The sequence below is a fragment of the Capronia coronata genome (assembly GCF_000585585.1).
Source record: "Capronia coronata CBS 617.96 chromosome Unknown acBCG-supercont1.1, whole genome shotgun sequence".
Taxonomy (NCBI): domain Eukaryota; kingdom Fungi; phylum Ascomycota; class Eurotiomycetes; order Chaetothyriales; family Herpotrichiellaceae; genus Capronia; species Capronia coronata.
Window position 1 is genome coordinate 1,007,059 of NW_006912893.1, and position 23,808 is coordinate 1,030,866.

Consider the following 23,808-nt stretch of genomic DNA (forward strand, 5'->3'; position numbering starts at 1 on the left):
AGACAGAGTCGGTTCAGGGTAGTACTAGTAGGCGATGTATTGATGGCCTGCAGTCCTCAACATGCGGTTGATGGCTTGAGCAGGTAATTGGTGGACATGACTATGCACGTGGGTGGAGAGCACCGTCATAGAGGTATACTGGCGAGCATTCTTGCACTCAAGCGTGTCGCGGTTTGTAGAATGCTCCGCCGGTGCGCAAGAACGTCGCTGGGCCTGGCACACTGCACTGCAGGTGGAGTTTACTTCATTGGGGACGCGCCCATGCGCGACCGCGCGCATTGGCCGCAACCAGTCTCGTAAACATACTACTAGTATTGCACGTCTGCATTCTTCGCGCTCCCAACGCCAGCATAAATGAATCGACACGCTCTATTGAGCTGACATTGGCGCAGACGCGCCGTTCAGGTTTTCAGGTGGCATCAATGTCTCAAGCCAACCCTTCGTTCCCAGGCCGCAACGTATATGCCTCGTCGAGTAAACTGCCTGATCGAACGGCATTGAAGTCTGGACCCTCGGCTGTTCCGCAACCATACTCACAGTCGACTTTCGGGCGACGACCAGAGCAGCCCTACCAATTTGGACAATCAACAGCGACACAACAGCAGCATGGCGCGAATAGGCAAAGTATGGAGAAGGAATCGAATGCGCTGAGCGAACTCAGCGAGGAACAAAGAGACGAGATCAACGAAGCAGTCAGCCGCTCCTGCCTCCTTCTGCATCCGCGAGATGTCTGACTTGGTATCTATAGTTCTCCTTATTTGATCTTGACAGAGACCGCCATCTAGACTATCACGAGCTTCGAGTCGCCATGCGGTCACTTGGATTCACCCTACCGAAAGCCGAAGTTGCGCAGATAATGCAGTCGCACGGCGTACCGAAACCACAGTTTAAAAGGGGTCCGCCCGGCAGGGGACAACAATCCTATCATTCAAGCCAACTTCTCCTGCCCCAGAACGCATTTCAACGCGTTGCAGCTCAGAAAGTCTTCGAACGCGATCCGACGGACGAAGTTGAGCGCGCTCTTTTGCTCTTCGACCCCGATCAAAGGGGCTACATTGAGGTAGAGGATATCCGGAGGGTGTCGCGTGAGCTTGGAGAGACCGGACTCGAGGAAGAGGAGATACAAGCCATGGTTGAAGAGTTTGATTATGACGGCACCGGCACCGTTGCGAAAGAAGCGTTCTACGCTATTTGTCTGCAATAAATCCGTCGGCAGTCGGGTTCGACTTGAATTTGAACGACACGCCATGATGGATACGGCCTCGTTGGATTACACCCAAGTCTCGCAATCTGAACTGTCGACGTCTCGGAAGTTGGGCGTTCTTCCGTCTTGGATGCTAAATCACCTTGGAAATTACCATGGAAGCTGGACAGGCCCGTCTTTGGCCGTCTCCTTTCCCATCACGACATCCCAGTTCCCAATGTCCTGAGTTCCCCTAGGGGCCCAGTATGTCCCTGTCTTATCTAGCGAAAACTCTTTCTCAACCCATTCGCCCAAGATTCGGGCAGCTTCTTCGGGTTTGAGCGCACCTCCAGCGTCCCAGAATTTGTCGAACCCGACACCTTTGGTCATTTCGGTCCTCATGAAGCTATGCCAAGTTAGCCAGACTACAATCTCCACATTTGGTGTGCTAGCCCGAAGGCCACCTACCTAGGATGTACCGAGACCACAGCGACACCTTCATCTTTCAAATCAAACGACAATTGCTTGGCCACCATGTTCAGAGCAGCTTTAGAACCATGATGTCCATAATTACCACCTCCCTCCTGCTCATGCCTCAGTGTAATTGAACCAGATTCTGACGATACAAGCACAACTTTGCTACCCTTGGACAAGATGGAGGCCTTGACTAACTCTTGGACGACAAAGACCGGCGCGACCGAAGAGAGCGTGTACATTTTGATTTCCTCGTCCCATTTGGCCTCGCCAAAGTCCTCGGTCACAAAATATCCGGCGGTGACGATACAGGTGTCAATTGTCTTGCCTTTCAGCGAACTTGCGAGGTCCTTCCCACAGCTTGGTTTCGACAGGTCGATGCCGGTCAGCCAGGAAACATTGTCGGCTTTCAGGCTGGGAGATACATCGGATGACCGAGACGTCGCGTACACCGTGTACGAAAGGCGCTCGGCATAGTATGTCACCAGAGCCTTCCCAAGGCCACGTGTGGCACCCACTATGAGTGTAGAAGGCATGATCTCGCAAGCAGGCCGAGAGAAGAGGACTGACTGCCTTATTGTAAAAACGAGGCCAGAAGGAAAAGAGAGAGCTTCAGAAAGTCACCACATGAAGAGTTGAAGATTTGGATATCAAAGAATCACGCAATCTAGTACTCGGTACAATAAGTACTGGGCCAGGTCTTCAATCCTTTGGTCTATCTCCATCCAATCTGCATATGGCCGCGGATTGCCCTTCAAGAATGGCCAATGACGTCACAATTACCTTCTAGACACTTACCCAGTTTGGGTACCTTACCAGTGTCTCCAGATTTTGGGCTGCGAGCGCGCAGATCCTCATACTGCCAAATCTTAACTTTCCGCCTGCGATCATTCTATAGCTGCCCACCTAATCTTCAAAGCTTTGTCAAGAAGAGGTGCAAAGAACAACGGACCTGCATGTCAAAACTACCAAACTGCATACCTCTCCCCTCTTCAGTTGCTACTTTCACCCCTGATACCAGATCCCTCAACCGGTGGTAGACACACTCATCATGGCCGACACCGAAGAAACACCTGCACAGCGACAAGCGAGAATTCGGCGGCAGAAGCGAGAGGCGAAGATCACAAGCGCGGCGACCGAAAGGCTCGACAAAATCACCAAACTTAGTGGAAGGACTCCGGAGAGCTGTGAGTTCCCCATATTAGCGAACACATCCTGCATTGCGCGAGATCACCTGTACATTATGTTTATCGACGGTGTTAAAGGACAAATCATGGAAGCACCAAGCGTTGTTTGAGAATGCTTTCGCAATACAATTGTCACGGAGATAACTAACATCAAGCCCATTCTTCAGTGAAAAGCGACTCTTCTGTATCGACGCCCTCCGGCACGTCTACGCCTTCGCAGGTCCCTACTCCGAACCTTGGGCCGGATGCTCCAGGTTCGGCAAGTCCCGATCAGCTCAAAGCACAGGAGGAATATCTGAGAACATTGTTGAGACAACCAATACCGCAAGATGGCCCAGCACCAGTAGAACAACAAGAAGAGGACCCCATGGTGAAGATGCTACAAGCCATGATGGGAGGGATGGGCGGTCCAGCCGACCCCAGCGTCCCAGGGGGCTTGGGTTCAACCCCCGGGTTTTCTCCGGACGACATATCAAAAGCGACAGGGCTTCCCTCGTTCTTGACTAACATGGTGATGGGAGGACAGAAGGCACCACCCTCAGAAGCGGAGGTGCAAGCCACGAGGTTGTGGAAGGTGCTGCATGTCGTTTTCGCCGTCATGGCAGGGCTGTATTTGGTACTCAGGGTCAACACATCTGTCGAACTGTTTGGCGAGAATCCGCCGGCGCCAGCAACCTTCCAGAATCCCTTTCTAGTGTTTGCAACTGGTGAACTGCTCATGCAGACGACCAGGGTGGCAACCAAAGGGCAGTCGGGCAAAAGCGGATTTGGTTTGTGGCTACAGATGGTTAGGGAATTTATCGGGGATGGGGCAATCCTGGTGTTCATGCTAGGGATAGCGTCCTGGTGGAAAGGAAGTTTATAGACAACGGCACTATTAGTGAACGGGGTCCGCCAGTCTCATCCGCAGCCAGTATTTCTACGCGAAGAGACTTGTTGCACTGTTGTTCTTGCCCATGCTCGCCAGCCTTGTCCGCATTTAAACATGGCGCATCGTACAACACATGTGTCACACCACTGCCGCAGTCGGCTCGCCCACGGCTGAAAGGTCGCGTGGTAAGTACTTCACTGCCAAGGTCGCGGGGATGTGGCCGGACCACGGGCACCGGGCCTGCTGTCAGCCCCTTTCCGGAAAGGTGGAGGCATGGCATATTCTCGGAAATACGAGTAGGTGGATGGACTTCGGACGCTGAAGCATGGGGGACGTTTCTTGCCGGTTTGTTGGCCTTTGCGGGTTTCACGACTTGGTGCAATAGGGCAGACAGCCGTTGCCTACTATGATGGAACACGACCGAGTGAGATCTTCCCGGAATATTACTAGTAGAGGTTATTGAAGGAGCAAGTATCATCAAGGACGATCATCGAAAAGACCGGCACTGGCATTGGCACTTTGGGGAAAGGTACATCAATCTGGAGAAAGACACCGGGGCACCACACACCAGTAGGCCAAGCTCGCAAGCGACACTAGATGAACTCCTGGGTACCAATTATAACCTGGCAGTGCAATCAAGTTGCAATGATTAATCGAAGGGTGTCCGGTGATGCCTTGGGCCGTCGCCCAAAGAGAAGCCGCACGGGTAACAGTCCAAAAGTGTGACCTACCCACGTAGGTACCTTAGATATCTGAAAGAGTGTGTTGGGACAAGGGTCTGCCAGATCTGGGCCTATAGGAGAGCCTTAGGCTAGGATTACAGGGGGTCGATCAACTGAGGCACGGGTAAAAGGATAGATGGTTATGGAGGTTCCTAAGGCCAATACTCTCATTGGGTGAGTTCGCGTTCTCATTTTCCAACGCGACGACAAGAGCTCCAGCTTTCCCCGCAGCGCCCGCCCGACTCGGACCAAATCTTTCGTGGTCTTTTCTTGTCTGACCAGCTCAATCCCTGCAAATCCTCCGGGTCACTCGATCAGCTTGTTCCTAAGGTAAGGTAGTCTGGGGTTGCGCTGGTACGAGCGCTGCATCTGGGCTTCTTGGATTCCGATCGTCATCCACCGCTCTCTCCTACTAGTATATTAAACCTCTTGAACACCCACCTTGATCCCGGTCCCTTTCCTGCGAACCCGCAGCGTCCACTTGCGCGCAGTTCATATAAACAAAAGCAGCACCTGCAGCCTCCGACAGCTCAGAACCTCTATACTGCCTGTCCGTGTCCGTTGTCAGTCGTAACTGGGTGCCTGCGTTGTTCCTATATAGACATGTCCGAGGGCAATGTCAAGCCCTCCAAGGGCCCCGTTGTGGTATGTGACCTCCATTGAGATTTGCAAGCTCCTCATTGACACCATGTGCAGGCCGAAGCCCATGAAGTGGACACTTTCCAGTATGTTACCAATATGCTGCCTTCTTCGCCGTCCTCCTTGTTGACCAACGAACAGCGTTCCGAAGGCGTTTTGGACGAAGGGGCCTGGCAAAACTCACCTAAAAGGCATCGATGAATACAACTCCATGTACAAGGAGTCCATTGAGCAGCCGGACAAATTCTGGGGCAGGCTCGCTCGAGAGCTGCTAACGTGGCAGACGGACTTTCAAACAGTGCGCAACGGAACCCTTGCAAACGGCGACAGTTCTTGGTTCCTGGAGGGCCGGTTGAATGCCTGCTACAACTGCGTTGACCGGCATGCCATCAAGAACCCAGACAAGCCAGCCATCATATACGAGTCTGATGAGCCCGGCGAGGGTCGCGTGCTTACCTATGGCGAGCTTCTGCGTGAAGTATCCCGGGTGGCATATACTCTGAAGCAGATGGGAGTGAAGAAGGGCGACACCGTTGCACTCTACCTTCCCATGATTCCCGAGGCACTGGTCTCCTTCCTGGCCGTCACACGCATCGGCGCTGTCCACTCGGTCGTCTTTGCAGGCTTCTCCTCAGGATCGCTAGCTGACCGGATTATTGACGCCAACTCCAAAGTTGTGATCACCACGGATGAGGGCAAGCGCGGCGGCAAGGTCATTGGAACCAAGAAGATTGTCGACGAAGCTTTGAAAAAATGTCCTGACGTTACTCGCGTCTTGGTGTACAAGAGGACGGGCGCTGATGTGCCCTGGACCAAAGGCCGAGATTTCTGGTGGCATGAGGAGGTCGAGAAATATCCCAATTATATCCCACCGGAGAGCATGGCTTCTGAAGACCCTCTCTTCCTGCTCTACACATCTGGCTCAACGGGCAAACCCAAAGGCGTGATGCATTCAACAGCGGGGTACCTGCTTGGGGCTGCGGCAACCGGCAAATACGTCTTCGATATTCACGATAACGACGTTTTCTTCTGTGGTGGTGACGTTGGTTGGATCACCGGTCATACATATGTTGTGTATGCTCCTCTTCTTTTAGGTGTTGCAACGGTCGTGTTCGAAGGCACTCCTGCGTACCCCGACTTCTCTCGTTATTGGGATGTCATCGACAAGCACAACGTTACCCAATTCTACGTCGCCCCGACGGCGTTGCGCCTGTTGAAGAGAGCTGGTGATGAGCATATCCATCACAAGTTGAGCAAATTGCGAGTATTGGGTTCGGTGGGTGAACCCATTGCTGCCGAGGTGTGGAAATGGTACTTCGAGGTCGTAGGGAAAGAGGAGGCCCATATTGTCGACACGTACTGGCAAACCGAAACAGGGTCTCACGTGATCACCCCCTTGGCCGGCGTCACCCCGACAAAGCCTGGCAGCGCATCCCTGCCCTTCTTCGGTATTGAGCCTGCAATTATCGACCCTGTCTCCGGTGAAGAGATCCAAGGTAACGATGTTGAGGGTGTGTTGGCTTTCAAGCAGGCTTGGCCAAGTATGGCCAGGACCGTGTGGGGCGCCCACAAGAGGTACATGGACACCTACCTAAATGTCTACAAGGGCTACTATGTGAGTGCATCCGTTAACTGTGAAGTATGTATTGAGCGGTAACTAAGCCCTGCCATAGTTCACCGGTGATGGTGCCGGACGCGACCACGAGGGCTATTACTGGATTCGCGGTCGGGTTGATGATGTCGTCAACGTGTCTGGTCATCGTCTATCGACGGCCGAAATCGAGGCTGCATTAATCGAGCATGACGGAGTTGCCGAGGCTGCTGTCGTCGGGATCAATGACGAGCTCACCGGTCAGGCCGTCAATGCCTTTGTGTCACTCAAGGACGGAGCGGACACAGGCGAGGCCATGCGCAAAGACCTTATCCTACAAGTTCGAAAGTCCATCGGTCCTTTTGCAGCGCCTAAGGCCATCTTCATTGTGGATGATCTCCCCAAGACCCGGTCGGGCAAGATCATGAGGAGGATTCTCCGGAAGATCTTGAGTGGCGAGGAGGATAGCCTTGGAGACACTTCCACTCTCAGTGATCCAAGCGTGGTGTCCAAGATCATCGACACGGTCAAGGCCTCGAAGAAGAAGTGAGCGAGAAACGTTTGGAATAAACTGTGTGTGTCGTAATTAGTATACCCTCCGGTTTGTCAGTTTGAGCCTTGGATAGGAAAACGTACACCCTTTCATAGCCAATGAAATATCGCAAACGGTTCGGATTGTCACTCACGACGGAACCACCATGTCTGCCTGCATCTGACTGAGCCTGGATGGGAATGTCGCAGCCAGGATTGGACTGCGCATCCAGAGATTTCTTTCATGCATACCCTCTTTATGTTGTGTCTCTCTCCTGACTCACACGGCGCTGCCTCAAGATCAGGCTTCCCACAACACAGGCAGGCGGACAGATACGGTAGTTGCTGCTTTCTGGTCATATACTAGTACCACAGGTAGTACCATTCAGTATATGCGCTGGCTGTATTGGTGCTTGCATGGCAGACCTGCTGAGTCATCAGTCACTAACTTACCATTAGTACTCTCTAGTACTAACTTAGTACTGGAATCTGGTGTCCGCACTTGGCAGAGACTAAATTCACAGTGCAGCGCAGTTTGTAGCTAACAACTCCCTCTCAGTAAATCAAGGCGCGTCCAACCCTCGACCTAAGCGGCCTACATCGCAATATTGTTGACGAGAGCCTTATTCACAAATTGGCCGTCCAGTGTCGAGGTTCCAATCAAAAGGAGATCCCTGCAGGGAACTGCTGCCTGCGATCCTCGCCTCCTTCGACAACACTGCTCTCTGTGCGGCGCGTCACGAATTTCCCCGCCAGATACAGAGTCGTATTCATTCTGTCGCTCGTTCTTTCCATTCAATCTCGCGCTCTCTAGTTCGATATTGCGCAACGACGCGCATCAACACCGGGCAGCATGTCGTTCGGCAGTGGCGGCGGCTTTTCCTTTGGGTCCAACACCAATCCTCAGCCAACTGGGTTTGGAGCATTCGGGAATAACACCAACACCAACACTGGTAAGTGAAACGTCTACTCGAGGTATATTCACACAGTCTCTGATCTGTCTTGTCTAGGCCCAGCCTTCGGTTCCACAAGCAACACTGGCTTTGGTGCGAGCACTGCTGCCTCGAACCCTTTCGGTGGTAGCACTTTCGGGTCCAACACTGGAGGTGCGTATCAACATTACAATCTGCGCTGCCTTCTCTTTCATCGGCGGCTTCTTTATAAACATGCCTGTGCTCTGCACACCCACTTCTAGCATATAGCACATCGCATCTCCCTCTCCTCGTGTGGTTGCTATGTCTCTTGGAGGAGATCCACGGCTTCGCCGCCGCTACCCCCCTTCACGCCTGGTTATGACTCGTCCTGGTTCAGCGCTCTCGACATACCTCTCAGAAGTCGCAGAAAGAGATGAACTAACAGCACCTCCTTCAGGTTTCGGTGGCACTAGCACCAACACTTCCGGCTCCCTTTTCGGTAGCAAGCCAGCATCCAATCCCTTCGGCACAAGTACTACGAACACAGGAGGTGGGCTCTTTGGTGGTGCCAACAACGCAACCACAAACACAGGTTTCGGAAGCTCAACAGGAGGATTTGGCAGTACTAACAATGCGTTTGGAGGAACCAATACCGGCGGCTCGGGCTTCAGCTTCGGAAATGCGAGTGCGAACAAACCTGCCTTCGGTTCTGCCGCCAACACAACCCCTCTGTTCGGTCAAGGTGGCTCAGGAACGACTGGGGCTTTTGGCACATCAAGTGCCTTTGGCTCTGCTGGCGCAGGCACTGCTCTGAGCAGCCAGCCAGTCCCTCCTCCAGAAGGTACTGCCGCCACTCCGTTCGCTCCCACATTGGAGAAAGACGCCGCTGGCCAGAGCAGCAACTATCAGAGCATCAACTTCATGCCACCATATCAGAAATACTCTTTTGAAGAGCTTCGCTTGGCCGACTACAACGCTGGGCGTCGATTCGGGACGTCCACCGGACAGGCTGGCGCCTTCGGCTCCAGCACATTCGGTGGATTTGGCTCGACGAACACTCCAGCCTTTGGCAGTAATACTGCCAATCCCAGTCCTTTCGGTGCTGCATCCACTTCATCTACAGGATTCGGTTCTACTTCGGCCACCACTGGCTTTGGTGGTGGTGGTCTGTTCGGAAACAAGCCAGCTTCTGGAGGTTTGTTCGGTCAACAATCCTCAGGAACGTCTTCTGGAGGATTATTCGGGACAGCGAACAATACCCCAAGTCCATTTGGAGGCAGTAACCCTGGCTTCGGCTCCGGTGGTGCCAGTGGTGGTCTTTTTGGCTCCAATACTGCCAATCAGAACAAGCCAAATCCGTTCGGCGGTGCCACCAGCACACCTTCGTTCTCTTTTGGTAATGCCAATACCTCAACTCCAGGCACAGGTACGGGTACGGGCACCGGTACCGGGCTGTTCGGCAGCAGTACAAATACCAACACCAATGCATTCGGCGGAAATACTCAGCAACCTTCCGGTGGGCTTTTTGGGACCCAGCAGAAATCCCTCTTCGGCGGCAACACTACTGGAGGCTTCGGCACATCGACAACCCAGGGCCAACCTTCAACCGGAGGACTATTTGGCAGTGCTGGAAATAATGCAAGCAACCCCACCAGCGGCGGTCTCTTCGGCAATACCAACACCCCAAACAACACCAACAATAGTGGAGGACTATTTGGATCAAATAACGCCTCCGGAGGGTCACTCTTCGGGAACAATGCTAACAGCGCTCAGAAGCCTGGTGGTCTTTTCGGAGGGAGTACTTTTGGAAACACAAACACGGGAAATACCAGCGGTGGGCTGTTTGGGAACACGGGCACCAATAACCAACAATCTGGTGGTCTGTTCGGAAACAACAACAACAACACTGGCGGTGGCTTCTCCTTCGGAAATGCTGCTAATAAACCCGCCACGACGTCTCTTTTCTCGAACACCAACACCAACCAACAGGGTGGTCTCTCGGGCTCAACAGGCAACTTCGGTGGCCTTTTCGGCACTTCGCAGGGTGGCCAGCAGTACAACCAGCAGCAACCAGAAGTCAAGCATGCTTCTCTAAACGACCCGAATCCTTATGGTCAAACCTCCATCTGGACGGGCTTACCCGTTCCCACTCCCGACAACTCAAAGCCCATTTTTACCCCGTTGTCAGCTACACAGAAGCTGAAGGAAAGCCAGTCGAAGCCTCCACCAAGCCTGCGATTGAATCAATCTCGCTACATGACACCCCCACGACGCTCTGGCTTCGGCTTTTCCTACTCTACATATGGCACACCCAACAGCGCGGCGAGCACCCCTGGCGGGACTAGCTTGACTAGCAGCATGTACGGTAGCAGAAGTTTCAATGGTGGCAGCTTTGGTCGTTCCTTCAGCAAGAGTGCCTCTGCGAGCAACTTGAGATCGCAATTCAACGGTGATGAAGGGAGCATTCTAAGTCCAAACGCATTTACAGCCACTAACACACGCTGGTCGAGTGGCAACATGCGCCGCCTCACCATTGATCGCAGCATCAGAAACGATCTTTTCAGTCGGCCGTGTCTGCCTGCTTTGCCAGCCACTGCGCCTGAGAAGGCGGTCAACGGTAGCATCGAGCCCGCAGCCACGAACGGCGAACCGTCAAGCGAGCCTCCCAACAAGCTCAAGAAGCGAGTAAGCTTTGACAAAGATACTACAGGTGGTCAGAGTGGTACCTTGAACGGCGACTCCTCGGCTCTTGTGAGAACCGAATCAGATGAAGGAGAAGCAGATGCTCGGGCTCGCCGTGGGGCCTCAAATGGAAGTGCTACACCCGAAGCGGAGCCGGCTTCTAGGGGCAATGAACTTGCTGTTGTCCCTGAAGATCGTGAATCTGACAATGTCATCTCCAAGACGCCCACGACCGTACAGGCGAAGGCAGACCCTCAGCCGGGGGATTACTGGATGAAACCATCCCGTGCGGAACTCAACAAGATGCCCCGCGAGAAGCTGCAAAACTTTGTTGGGTTTGAGGTCGGCCGGAAGGGATGTGGCAAGGTGGTCTTCAACGGTCCGGTCGACTTGACTGCCATTCCTCTGGACGATCTTTTCGAGAAGATTGTCGAGATCCGGTTGCGGTCTGTCACTGTCTACCCAGACCCTAGCACCAAGCCTCCGGTTGGAAAGGGTCTCAACGTGCCGTCCACCATCTCCATCGAGAACTCTTGGCCTCGCTCACGCGGCCAGCCTTCGTCGGCAACCAGCGGGCCTGTCTACGAGAAACATGTTAACCGACTCAAGAAGATGCACGGCACCGAGTTCATCAACTATGAACCTTCGACAGGTGTCTGGACTTTCCGAGTACCTCATTACACGCGCTACGGATTGGATTATGATGACGATGAGGACGAACTTGGCCAGAGTCAACTCTCTCTACCCCCGGACTCAGTTGATCAAACGCGGTCTGCTGGAGCTTCGGCGATGGAAGTCGACAGCGAGGGTCCAGATGATTACGAGGATGACGGAGATGACACGTTCGCTTTCAAGCAGAAGATTGTTCCTGGTGGATTTGGTCGGCGGTCCGCCATTGACTACGACGAATCCATTCCATCGGCACAGACGGCCGAGGAGGATGGCCATGATGTCGACTCTACTGGGGAGTCGGACGCTGAAACCTCTGACAATGAAGTCAGCATGGCCGGCTCATTCCCCCCTCCCGGCGGGTCCCAGGCACTTGACTTCCGGAGCCCAAACAAACCCATTCTCAAAGCCAGTCGTATGGGTACACCCGGTAAAGCGCTCATTTCACTGGAAGGCGACTGGGCTGAGCAGCTGCAACGTACCATCAGCCCGCGCAAGCAGAACCGGGACGCTCTGCGAGAAGTTCAGAGCAAAGTTCTCCTCGACCGTACTTACGAGCCCATGAAGCCCGCAGCTCTGAACAAGAAGGAATTTCGAACCAGCATCGACATCATGAACTCGTTATTCAGTAAACACGAGGAGAGAATGGCGAAGGGCAAAAACGCACAGGCAGGGCCGGACCTTGAGGTTTGATTCCCCCTCTCTTTCTTCCTGTTCATTGCCTTGACTTGAATGTACTGGAATGGAATCATGCGAGTTGCAGCGGTATCGACAGATTGTTACAAAAGCCCACGATTTCCCGAAAGAATTGGTCGCCATAGTTCCTCAACAGCTAGCTTATTGAATGAAAACACATTGCTAAGACATTGTCTGTCCATCTAGTTTCCCTATGCCAAGCGCGCAAAGACAGTCGACGAACATGACATGTCAGAGATTGACCAGCGTTGGCACTCATCGTTCAAGCCTCACTTCACGCCGACGAACGAGTTCACCTGCAAGTCGAAAGCCGGCAACAGATCCGAGGCCGGCTGGACCACGACTGTGCTGCTGGAGAATCCGAGCGGCAGTGTGGTGTTGACTTCACTGGAAGGCCACACCGAAACCGTGAGTCTGCTGTTCATATTGGATCCTTTCCGATCGAAGTATATACTAACTCCTGTCTTTTTCAGAACATGGTTGGTGTCGAGTCACTCCTGGGCAACACCCATATCACTCTCGTCGATCATGTGCCTTTCGCAACGCATGTTGTTGTTCCTTTCTCACAGATCAAGGACCAAATGATCCGCCAACGAAGCAGCAGTGAAGAGATCGACATCTATGAGCTTGCACATGTTCTATTCGACGACTACGAGGATGAGTTCACACTAGGTCTCAGCCGCCAGCAGCAGCAGGAGTTCTCGGGCCGCATCCGGAAACACCGTTTGTCGAAGTATCTATCTGCGCTAGTCTGGGCCAGACATGGAGACGGAATTAAAGCAGCTGAGAAACGAGACGCCGCCACCGCAGCGATACTGCATCTAACAGCAAAGAACGTCAAGGCTGCATGTGATGTGTTGTCGCAAGAAAAGGACTTCCATCTCATGTTGCTCGTGGCGCAGATTGACCAGGCCGACAATGCCTTCCAGGACGACATTGAAGATCAGCTCACCGCATGGCGCCGGCAGGGCATCATCTCCGAAATGACCGAGGAGATTCGCGCCTTGTATGAAATCCTGGCGGGCAATACATGCATTTCTGAGGGCAAGCAAAAGGGTCCGGTGGAGGATCGCACGCCAACATTTGCCATCTCTGAGAAGTTCGGACTCGACTGGGTCCAAGCGTTCTGTCTGTGCCTGTGGTACGGTCAGCAAAAGAATGGGGAGATCCAGCACGCGGTAAAGGATTTCCAGGAGATGTTGGCAACAAAACAGGAATCGGCCAGTCCAGTGGATGGGAATGGCAATGAAGACCCTCTCTGGGTGCTGTTGAAGCTCTTCGCCAGCAAGGTCAAGGGAAAGGGCCCGGCCATCGACGAACCGGTCTTCCCTCAGGCACTGTCTTCGTTGTCTCGACCATGGGATTGTCACAAGACATTCCGCCTGCACCAGGCCATAGCTGCCGTCATCCCGGGCGTCACAGTGGACGGAGCTAAGGCAGATGATCTCGCCATGTCGCTGGCGTTTGAGCGGTCAGCCCGCGGCGATATTCTAGCAGCCACGGTGGCCCTTTTGTATGTCTCGGACTCGACGAAACGCCAGCGTCTCATCATAGACCTGCTCTCGAGACATGCTGCAGCTCTGCCCGACCCACCCAGCGACGACCAGCCAACTCAGTCGCCTCTCTGGACCGGTCTAACCTCGTCCCTGAAAATCCCTACTTCTTGGATCTGCCACGCCAAAGCGCTCTATGCCCGGTCATCAAATCTGCCTCTTGCTGAGCTCAATCTCCTGATCCTAGCGGACGAACTCGCAGAAGCCCACGAGTGCCTTCTTCGTCGCGTGGCTCCCCGTCTGGTCATCGACGAGGACTGGGACACCCTCGGCACAGTACTAGCCAAGTTTGGTGACACGCCCGAGAACAAGGTCGATGCTGGCAGTGACACGGAGTGGCAGGCTGGCGGTGGGGTCTATGCCGACTTTGTCTCGTTGGTAGCTCTCATGGACGGCGGCGCGGCCGGGTCTGGGCCTGGTCGAGCCCGCGCAAGTAATGCTGAAGCCATCGCAAAGCGCAAGACTCTGCTACGCCGTTTACAAACAGCTTTGATGGGCTTGAATGCCCAACTCTCCGCCAACACTATTGATGCCCAAGGATCGCTGGACCAGGATAGGGAGAAATTGGAGGAGCGGGTGGCGCTGTGCGAGATGGCCAGAGCTGTCGCTCGAGCCGTGGAGCTTGAGGATGACAGAAATGTCGGTGACAAGGTATGTGATTTCCTAACTATATCCCGCTGTTGGGTACTGTCCTTTTGCTCTTTTCCGCCTGGAAGGATCCGGTTTTAAGACCATCTACTAACAGTCATGGTCCTTACTTCAGAAATCAATCCTCGATCTCCCTCTCACCTCCGATGCGAGGTTGACTCATGCTCGGGCTCTGGGGGTGGAATACTACCGTGGGGTAATGGCAATGGCTCGTTGATCGTTTGACGCCTGTAAGAAGCATGGGGTTGCCGGCAGGGGAAATGAGAGACCAAAGTTTTCTGCCAGACTTCATTTGATCACTTCGATGCTGCGGATGGTAGAGATTGTGGACTGCATCCGCATCCGCATCCGCATCATGCATGTATGATTACTGCGCACGATGCAGCTTGACCTTCACTCAGGCATGGACTGTGTAAGAAATTGACCGGCAGACGAAAGGGGGAAAATGTCATGAATGTAACCCCATCTTGTCCCTTGTTCCCTGACTCGTATCCTGCTTACAAGCCTCGTGGTGGCTTCCAGACAAAGGAGTTTAGTTTGACAGCTGCTGGGCTGACCATCAGCTCCAACTTCTCGAGTGTCCTCACCTAGTTGGCTCCCTTCGATTTTGAGCCAACGTAACTACCTAGGAATGCCTGGCCTGCCCGAGAGTCTCGCCGGTAGCGGCAGTCCGTTCATTCAGAAAGTCGTCGTCGGTGTCGTCCTTCTTCCTCTTCGTGCAACGAACCGTGTAGCGTCCGTCTTGGTTCGCAAAACAGCAAAATACCTCGAGTCAATGTTCCTCACAGACACACCGGCCCAATCATGTCTGACACCCAAGAAGTCGTTGTGCAAATAGGCTTTCTCAGTTACTGACCCAGTGTCAATCGCCGGTACACCAGGTATGGGAGTCTATTTGTCTTGATGTTTAATCTGGTGTTGGTTCGAATTTCGGAGGTGGAGGTGGAGGTGGAGTTTGGCCACTTTCCCCGAAAGTTGAACTTGTACTCTTGTATCGATCTCCTAAAAAATTCATGATCATGTCCCTGCATTGTGTCTCTGGTTTCACACCCATCGCGCCTATCTCATGTCCTCAACCGAACTCTGAAAGGAAGTTGACAAAGTATTCTCTGGTAACCGGTTGTTGCTTCGATCATCTGGCGAACTGACCTTTCGAAAAACTCAAACTCCAACACCGGCCCGGGCTTTGTCGCCTCGACGTGGCGCGGCGTGGCTGCAGATCTGCGGTAGCCGGTGACCGGTGGCCGGCCAACAGACAGACCGGCGGCGCTGAGTCAAGTGACCGTGACCGTGACCGTGAACCGAGGAGAACTTGCCGCGCGTACTGTACTGTATATTCATGTTTTATGTTTTGATCCGGTCTGCAACAAAGTTTAGGGAAATGTATGGTTTGCCGGCGCGGGCGGGGGGGTTTGGGGGATGTGGAGGATATCGACCCTCAAACCACGTTGACGGCCAACTCAAGAATTCTTTCCCAGTGGGCCTTTCATAACCTCAAGCTCAAGGTAAACTTCCGGGCAAACAAGACGGGATCGTAGCCGTAATTGTAATTGGGCGAGACCCCGTCCTACCATTGCCGGTACGGCCCTCGGTGAGCGGATATGATGCAGTGGTCTAAAGAACGAAAACTCTGTTTCGACCTGTGTGTGAGTGTGAATGTGAATGAATGGTTGATGCAGTTGGGAACGTCACGTCACGTCGTTGGATTTTTGAGATGTAGCATTTGCGGTTGAAACTCGAAAATCTCCGGCGCGCACAAGCCGCCGCTGTCGGACAACAATAAGGTAAGTAAGTATTTTACTCTTGATGGTGCCGATGTCAGAGTTTGCGCTGGGTTCAAGTTCGTCGTAGTAGTAGTCATATCACATGGTTTAATGTCAGAGATGGCAGGAGTCGAGGAGGTCCATGTGGGCGGATGAGAATGACATGCATTGAGCGGAAGCAAATCGGTCAAGATTGATTGATGGATGACTCAGCCTCAGCCTTGTCCGCTCAGGGGTAAACGCCTCACGTGATCCCGCCCCTTAATTAAGGATATACGTGTCGGTGGCCACGAATTGTCGGTTCTATGGCTGATACATTAGGTTTCCATACAATTGGCATGATAATACTGGCATACATGTGAGGGTAGGTGCACAGACAAGTGGATATCATATTATATTACATGTAGCAGGGAAAATGACCTTCGGAAGGAAGGCTTCAACATCGACTCATCGTATAGATACTGATTAGGGATTGTGGGCTCAGGATAGAGAACGGGTATATACAATTCTGTCTAGCCGGGCAAGTGACCCACTATCAATTGTGGAAGGGTTCGCTTGGTCTTGAATGGTTGCCTTTTGCCCAAAAAGTGTCAATTGTCTCGGCCTGAGCCACTTCCTGGCCACTGTTTCGTGTTGGGTGAGCCGTTTCAGGCCTGTCTCTTCTCAGCAGGACAAGGCTCCTCGATCAACGGATTGCCCGTATGAAGGCACTTGTGTGGTCGTGACCAATCTCGAGTCTTGCTTGTTTTCTTTTTGTTTTCTTTTGTTTTGTTTTGTCTTCTGCTATGTGTCTTGAGGATAGGGACGAAGCGATCATGGAGAGTGCGGAACGGCACCACCACAAGGTCCTCGGTTTATGGTCGTGTCTGTTTCGTAGTTCCTGGTAAACTCGCGCAGACTCTCCGTTGCAGAGTTTGACCGTCCCGCTCAGGTTCGAATCTTTGATGGCAGCCAGAGCGGAAGATTGTGTCTGACATCTGTGGGTAAAGTGGTCGGATAGTAGGACTGTGTCAAGAAGAGGGTATAGTCTGAGAAGGACAAATAGAACGTTGGTCGGGTAGATGCCTTACGACGCTTCTTTGCAGACATCTTAGTTCTCCGCTGGTGCTATGACCCACCTGCGTTTTCTGGCTGTGGCGGTTCGAGCTTTCGGCAGACAAGAGCAGTGTAACCCCATAGGGAGAATCGGTCTCGTAGACTAGAGAAGTTAAGACACCGATCAAGACCAGCAAGTCAATCTTGATCATCAAGTCTTGTTGTTGTCCTTGTCGAGAGGAATACTGACAGAGCGGGACGCCCGGCGAGAGCAAGGCTCCAGCAGCGTAGGAACGTCTGCTTGTGATACCTCTTCATGTCCGCTTGAGAGGTCCAGAGGCTCTTCTTCTGCCTGACTCATCCATTGTTCCTATGTGGTCCTAGCTCCGGCTCATCAGCACATGTGTGTCCCAACAAAGACCTTTCGGAGGAGAATATAGTCATATTTCTTCTGCAAATACCATTCAGATCACGACACGGCTGGGGAACTTGGGAGGGACTCGGGAGCTGTATCTGTCAGATCATCCAGACAAAGAAGTCAACACCGAGCAAGAGGAATATAAACAAACCTAGTGATGGACACAGAGGTTGCTGGTTGCTGCCTGTTTCCGCCCCCAGCCCTGCCTGGCTGAACGCCGGGTCGCCCAAGCATCCCGCTTTGCTAGCCCGAGAAGTCCTCGGTCTGGCTGCAATGCCACAGCGGGGCCAGTCTTGTCTCTCGACGCGATGAAGTTGTCATCTGCTTCACGATTAGCATCATCTTCTAACCTAACACAGGTGTCTCCAGTGGCGTAACGTCAGTGTCACGACCAAGTCGTGTAAGCACTGGCAAGCACTCATTGCAGACGTGCAGTGTTCCAGACAACCCGACAATTGCCTCCCATTGCGAATCCGATCCACGACATGATCAGAGCTGACGCACTCCTCATGCAGTAGGGCCTTGGGAGCTCAAGATGCAGATGTATGTCTAGAACAAATCAGCATCCGTCCCATGCGCGATCTACTGCGCTCTGGATATGGGCGGAAGTCGTATTTTGGGGGAACCTGAGGTCCCTGAGAGACAGGGGTGGGCTAGAGACTTGCCTTGCCACTGCATGTTCACTTTGAAGGGATCCAACAAACCGGTGTTTTGCTCGGCCCAATGCGTCAGCATTGCCTCAGATTGGACTCCGGTTCGAGTCTGAGTCCTGACAGACCGCCGGTCCGCGTTGTCTTCGTGAGCTCATGCTTCATCCGATAGCCGGAGACTGGAGTGCCACACTGGCACTTGCACAGCCTGAGCTAAGGCTGATGGCTGGGAGATGATGCCTCCCAGCTGCCAGTATCATGTTCGTAGATGGATGGCCTTCACAATCTTTGGTACATAGACCATCTTACTTTATCCGTCGTCTTCGGTCCTTTGGTTCTGAACTGTCAGCTCCGTAGCCCGCTTCTTCTGGCTGAGTTTGACATGAGATATGTCGGCCGTCGGACCCTGACTCGCTCAAAGTATCGATGTTCGGCCAGTGATCAGAAGAAATGGCACCGTTCTTGGGACGGTATGTGTCTGATGATTATCAGCCAAACTTTATGACAGTCACCCCAAAACAATAGTGTTTGGCTACCAGAGCGTTCTACGCGGAAAGATTTGTTGGTGAAAAACCTATATAAGTCTCATCTTTCTGGCAACTGAAGTTATTCTCTTTTTTTCTCGTCGAGGTTGAAGTCGACTTCTTAATAAATATGACTGGAAATACCAGTGGGTTCACTCTCGGGCCACTTTCTATTGCAGGTTGCTGTCATCATTGACTTTTCTTTCTCACCGAGCTTCAAAATCAGAAAATCACATCCCATCCCATCCGCAATTAAGAGCTCACAGCACAAGTTGGTGGATCTGTCATAAATCCAGGACAAACAATAAAACCCACGATTCGCTGCCGTCATGTCGCTGTTCCAAGTCCCCAACCGCAGCCTGTCGTCCAAATACGCTATGGCATCGACGCAAGCGGACCAAGAACGCCCCATCCTACCCCTTTCCTTCTACATCCAATATTGCCGGCAAAGATCAGATTCCCTAAACGCCCTGAGCTGGAACCGCAGACAGTGACAAAGTTCAAGTCTACCCAAAGTGACGGGTACATCAGCCACCTGATATGAGGCTCAGGTGACCAGCCATGGCCCATTTCCTGCGTTACAGCAGATCAGCGTCAGAGGTGGCGGCGGCCGTTGGGGCCCTGTAGGTCTTGATGGCCATGATGCTTCTGGTGGCCTTTTCGGGAGTCATTGCCCTGAGGATGATTTTGGTAGCTCTGGTAATTTTGGTCACCCTGGTGGCTCTTGTGGCTTTGCTGGCTTCGATATTCTTGCTGGCCTTGCTGGTTGTGGTCGCTCGGGTGGCTTTGGTGGCTTTGATATTCTTGCTGACTTTGCTGGGTTTGGTGAACTTGAAGCCCTTGCAGACCCTGCTGCAGGCCTTGCTGGCTGTGGTCGCTCCGGTGGCTGTGGTGGCTTTGATATTCTTGCTGGACTTGCTGGACTTGCTGGCCTTGCTGGCTGTGGTCGCTCCGGTGGCTTTGCTGGCTTTGCTGGACTTGAAGCACTTGCACGCCTTGCAGCTGTTGGGTACCCTGATCCCATGCATTTGTGCCATCCGAAGCCATCGGAAAGAGACCATGGGGCATGATGGACTGTTGTTCCTGTTGTTGTTGGTCTTGGTAAATGACATCTGTCCACTGAAAATTGGGGAGCATGGCCGGATCCATTCCCATCGGGGGAAGAGGCACCTGGTAAGGCGGATGCGCCATACTGGACGTGGGCACCCACATTGGTGCAGAAGAAAGTGGAGGATCAACGGGCGGCGGAAGGGTACTGGTGGTTGGGTAGCCGAACGCCATAGGGTCAGATGACCCGTGTTTTTTGTTCATATGTTCTCTGAGCCCCAGAAAACCGGGTGCGTGGAAAGTGAGTCGATGAGAGACGTTCTCGCCGCCGTTGATATAAGTTGGACCTGTATAATGGCCACCTCGTACCGGCGGTGGCATCACGCTTGCAGTTACAGGGAGAAAGGTGCTCGCCCAGGCAGCTTGAGCAATTTGATCGGCCGTCCAGTCGGTCTGTGTCATCTTGCGCTTCCTGATTCACAGTCAGCTTTGAAGAACAAAAGCAGAGGATACACTCACGAAGCTTCCTTCCGGATTCTGAGCTTGACTCCCGCTTCACTCAAAGCCTTCGACAACGCCGTTGACTCGCGAAGGGGGAAGGGGACCTTGGATGATTGAACTGCTTGCATGTCAATAAACCTGGAGCAGATTTTGCCATAAGCCTATGGGACGTACTATCGAATGGTTTGGAGTAGACAGTATTGAGCCTGGCTGCAGCCATGCTTGCTGGACTGTTGATGTGTTAGTCACTCCATAACCGCTGAGTAGTACTCTTCGACGACTCACCCTTGACGCATCTCAAAAACCGTAAATTTGAGGCGGAATACACCGGGGTACTTGACGTAGAGGTCACCGAAGACAAAGAAACCATGATCTGTGGGCCGATCAGTACACACTCCCCCGTGAAGCCGCATGGACGCTCTTGTACCTCTGCTGTCATGCATCTTGACCTTATGGAGGGATGATGTCAGGGCGCCGGAAAGGGTGTCGGACTCGAGCGCTTCGTTGTTGACGGCTTCAATTTCGCTGGTACAGAACCAGTAGGGACTATGGAGGTAGGACCTGGATTGATCCCCGTCACGTAGAAACAGCTCTACAACGCAAGGAGGATCGAGTGGCCATTTGACGGCGCCCCTGGCTAAATCCCTGTCAGCATGAGAGGACGAAAGGATTGTCTGAACTTCCATACCATTACGCTTTGGAGACGACAGAGCACGGCCATCGTTTGGTTGTTGAACAACATTTAGCTCATAAGCAGCACTGTTGTGCACAAACCCTGTTAGTTCACCAGCTCGCAATACAGGCAAGTTTTGCATCCTGAATATGAATGTCGCCAGCGACCGACCTCTCAAGAGTGAGCTTTCTTTGGACTATATCCTGGAGGGCCTCTCCCCGCATGGATGCGGACGGTGGTGGTTAAAAGTTGATGGAAGGGTTCTGTGTAGCATTCACCGTCGGGACAGACCAGACACGCTCTGTGCACACCGAGCTGAAGATCGATAGAGCCAACACTATATGGGGCGGCGGGGGATCTCGGACGATAGGATATGGGATGCAGGAGCCAAATAATGTGAATCTGTTCCAAGATAGAATCGGTACAAGGCGAACATATGGAAAGGGGAGAGGAGAGAAGCGAGGTTTTGGGCTGCAGAGGACCTGTAAAAAGGTAGGAGCTACTGCGGCCGGCGCTTGAACAAGCCGGGCAAAGAGCAGGCAATAGTCGACGTGTGAAATCGGAAAGCCGACGGTCCAACGAATGATGTGGTTGTTGAGGATGGGCACTTCGCATGTGTTCTGTGTGCGAACAATCAAGTGCCTTTACCAGATGTTTACGAGCCCAAGGGTGCGGTCCGTCATGGGGCGCAACCATGCAACGATCGCGGATCCCTGCGAAACAGGAAATGAGTGTCGATGACTCTGAAGAGAATGCCGTCGCGTGTTGATCCTTTCCGCTACTTCTGCTGAAGAGGAGCTGCTATATCAGACTCTGCAACACTAGCACGGAATATCTTTTAATGGTTGCCCTCAGATTCTGGCAACTGCCCTATTCTCAAAGGCGGCGAGAGAGGCTCTGTAAAATCGTCGGAAGATTTAGGTGGCCTCTGAAATTTGTCGAATTCGGCACATCCAGCATGGCAATTTCAAGCAACATTCGAGGCCAGGGATGGTGGAGGAGTAAATGGACCGGAAATGGGAGGATTCTCTGGCAGAGAGGTGATCAGAATGTCGATTCGTGGTCGGTGTCTTCTCAAGCAGAGCGAGTGAAGCGTCGCTTCGAGAACAACAACAGGATGTTGTTGTGTGAGGAATACACTCTTCCAAATGCTGACTTCGAGATAGAGAATGACTTCGAGGATGACTGTCGCTGGCGCAGGAGGATCGCTGTCTCCGCTATCCTTCTCAGCCTCTCTGTGGTTGCAGCAATGGTGCAATTCGGTGGGTATAGGCAGCGCAGGTTACATGAAGTGTCGTAAATTGGATCTGGTTGGAAAGGATTGTGACTCGATAGGTACAGAAGAGGGCAGGTTTCGTCCAATACTGATGCAGCAGCCAGGCTGGAAGTTCTGTAAGATGTTGTTGATGTCGATAGCGACGACAGATTCAAAGTGAGATCGAGAGTATACGTTTTTGTTGTTGTTGCGTCGGAGGACAGTGTCTGTGTGTGTTCGGCCTGTTCTCTTCTCTCGTCTCTTCTCGTCTCGTCTCCGCTGGCCACTCGATCGGTCACATCGAATAGCCCTCGCAGAAACACGCAGAGATCTACTGAATCACAACCTCCCGTTGGCCACCCTCCACTTGACCACTCCTCTCCCCGATACCTCTACCCTGCTGTGGCTGCCACGCTCGCTGCGACTGTCCCCTTTTCCTGCAATCCCCACGTTTCGAGCGAATGACACCTTGGGGGCGGACTGCACCCTTGTCCTTCGCACCTCAGAGCAAGCACTCTAGCTGCGTGATCTACTCAGCCGAGGCCGCCATGCTCGGTAATACGAGTAGAAGGACCGTCGAAGAAAGGGATTGGCCGCAAAAGAGTCTTTGAGCGCCAGGCTATACCGAGACTCCTGCTCCGGGATTGGAGATCAGGCTCGAAAATCGGAGCGCCACGACAGACACACCGCTTTCAAACGGAAACATGTGCTGCAACCGTGCTAGGAAGAGATGATGGGCAACACGGAACCTGACTTACGGATGACACTGGCTCGTAAGCGAGATCTCTTTGGCTTGTGGATTGCCAGTTTGCGATCCTGCATTCACAACCTGTCAAAGCTTGACATGTCCAGGAAGCTGGGATAATGCTCTATCCACGGCGTGTAATAAAGGCAGCACCATCGAGCATAAGCTTCACCCTCGTGTTGCCGACTCCTGTGGACATTTCCATACCAATAGCAACTGACAGCTCAGGGATTAGCCTCCGTGCAGCCGTCCATGCCCGGATCTGACATGCCCATTGCTTCATGACCGATCAACATAAGAACCCTTTTGGAGTCGTCCAAACCCTGCTTGGGATTTCCGACACACGCCTCACGGCAAGTGGCTAACGGTCTGCATCGAAAGAGGCTAGTTGAGAGTGTGAGGCTGCAGGACATTGTGTGCCATGTGGGCCTCACGGGACAAGAGCGCCACGAACAACATGCCTGGCCTTGCGACTGGGATGAGGTCGTACAGGGACCCGTGTCACCCGTCTTTATCCCTCTGTCAGGTAGACCCAATGACAGGAGCTTTCCTGTTGCATACCTAACACCCACGATGGTGGAAGGGTGAATGAATTGGCGGTCACACTGTCAGAAAAGCAAAGACCAAAACTCCTTCCGAGATGCTGGGCCGCCACGCGAGAAGCGGGACCAATGTTGACAGGCATGGATGTACGGTCATTCGTATTCGTACCACAATCACACCACCTCATGCATATCCCATGCCAGCCACGTCTCTCGACTCGCAAAGCTAATTGCGCTCTCGCAGCGATCACGTCGATTGTGTTGTGTTCGAGCTAGGCAGAATCTCAGATGTATG

The 23,808-nt window shown here is 52.9% G+C and overlaps 6 protein-coding genes across 6 annotated transcripts; 4 read left to right on the forward strand and 2 right to left on the reverse strand.

The window, feature by feature from the left end:
- Positions 1–422: 422 nt before the first annotated feature.
- On the forward strand, positions 423–1,204 carry A1O1_00372 (uncharacterized protein; the record flags this gene model as incomplete). Its single annotated transcript, XM_007721291.1, has 2 exons — positions 423–692; positions 749–1,204. 2 exons carry the CDS (start codon positions 423–425, stop codon positions 1,202–1,204), a joined length of 726 nt encoding a protein of 241 aa, XP_007719481.1.
- Positions 1,205–1,354: 150 nt separating this feature from the next.
- A1O1_00373 (3-oxoacyl-[acyl-carrier protein] reductase) lies at positions 1,355–2,193 on the reverse strand (the record flags this gene model as incomplete). Its single annotated transcript, XM_007721292.1, has 2 exons — positions 1,355–1,589; positions 1,652–2,193. The coding sequence occupies 2 exons, from the start codon at positions 2,191–2,193 to the stop codon at positions 1,355–1,357; spliced, it is 777 nt and encodes a 258-aa protein (XP_007719482.1).
- A 515-nt stretch (positions 2,194–2,708) lies between these two features.
- A1O1_00374 (uncharacterized protein) lies at positions 2,709–3,709 on the forward strand (the record flags this gene model as incomplete). Its single annotated transcript, XM_007721293.1, has 2 exons — positions 2,709–2,844; positions 3,012–3,709. 2 exons carry the CDS (start codon positions 2,709–2,711, stop codon positions 3,707–3,709), a joined length of 834 nt encoding a protein of 277 aa, XP_007719483.1.
- Positions 3,710–5,040: 1,331 nt separating this feature from the next.
- A1O1_00375 (acetyl-coenzyme A synthetase) lies at positions 5,041–7,217 on the forward strand (the record flags this gene model as incomplete). The annotated part of the gene is made up of 4 exons (XM_007721294.1): positions 5,041–5,082; positions 5,134–5,162; positions 5,218–6,691; positions 6,750–7,217. 4 exons carry the CDS (start codon positions 5,041–5,043, stop codon positions 7,215–7,217), a joined length of 2,013 nt encoding a protein of 670 aa, XP_007719484.1.
- Positions 7,218–8,433: 1,216 nt separating this feature from the next.
- Positions 8,434–14,577, forward strand: A1O1_00376 (uncharacterized protein; the record flags this gene model as incomplete). The annotated part of the gene is made up of 4 exons (XM_007721295.1): positions 8,434–12,150; positions 12,346–12,567; positions 12,633–14,363; positions 14,476–14,577. The coding sequence occupies 4 exons, from the start codon at positions 8,434–8,436 to the stop codon at positions 14,575–14,577; spliced, it is 5,772 nt and encodes a 1,923-aa protein (XP_007719485.1).
- Positions 14,578–20,579: 6,002 nt separating this feature from the next.
- On the reverse strand, positions 20,580–21,113 carry A1O1_00377 (uncharacterized protein; the record flags this gene model as incomplete). Its single annotated transcript, XM_007721296.1, has 3 exons — positions 20,580–20,671; positions 20,726–20,935; positions 20,987–21,113. The coding sequence occupies 3 exons, from the start codon at positions 21,111–21,113 to the stop codon at positions 20,580–20,582; spliced, it is 429 nt and encodes a 142-aa protein (XP_007719486.1).
- Positions 21,114–23,808: the final 2,695 nt, after the last annotated feature.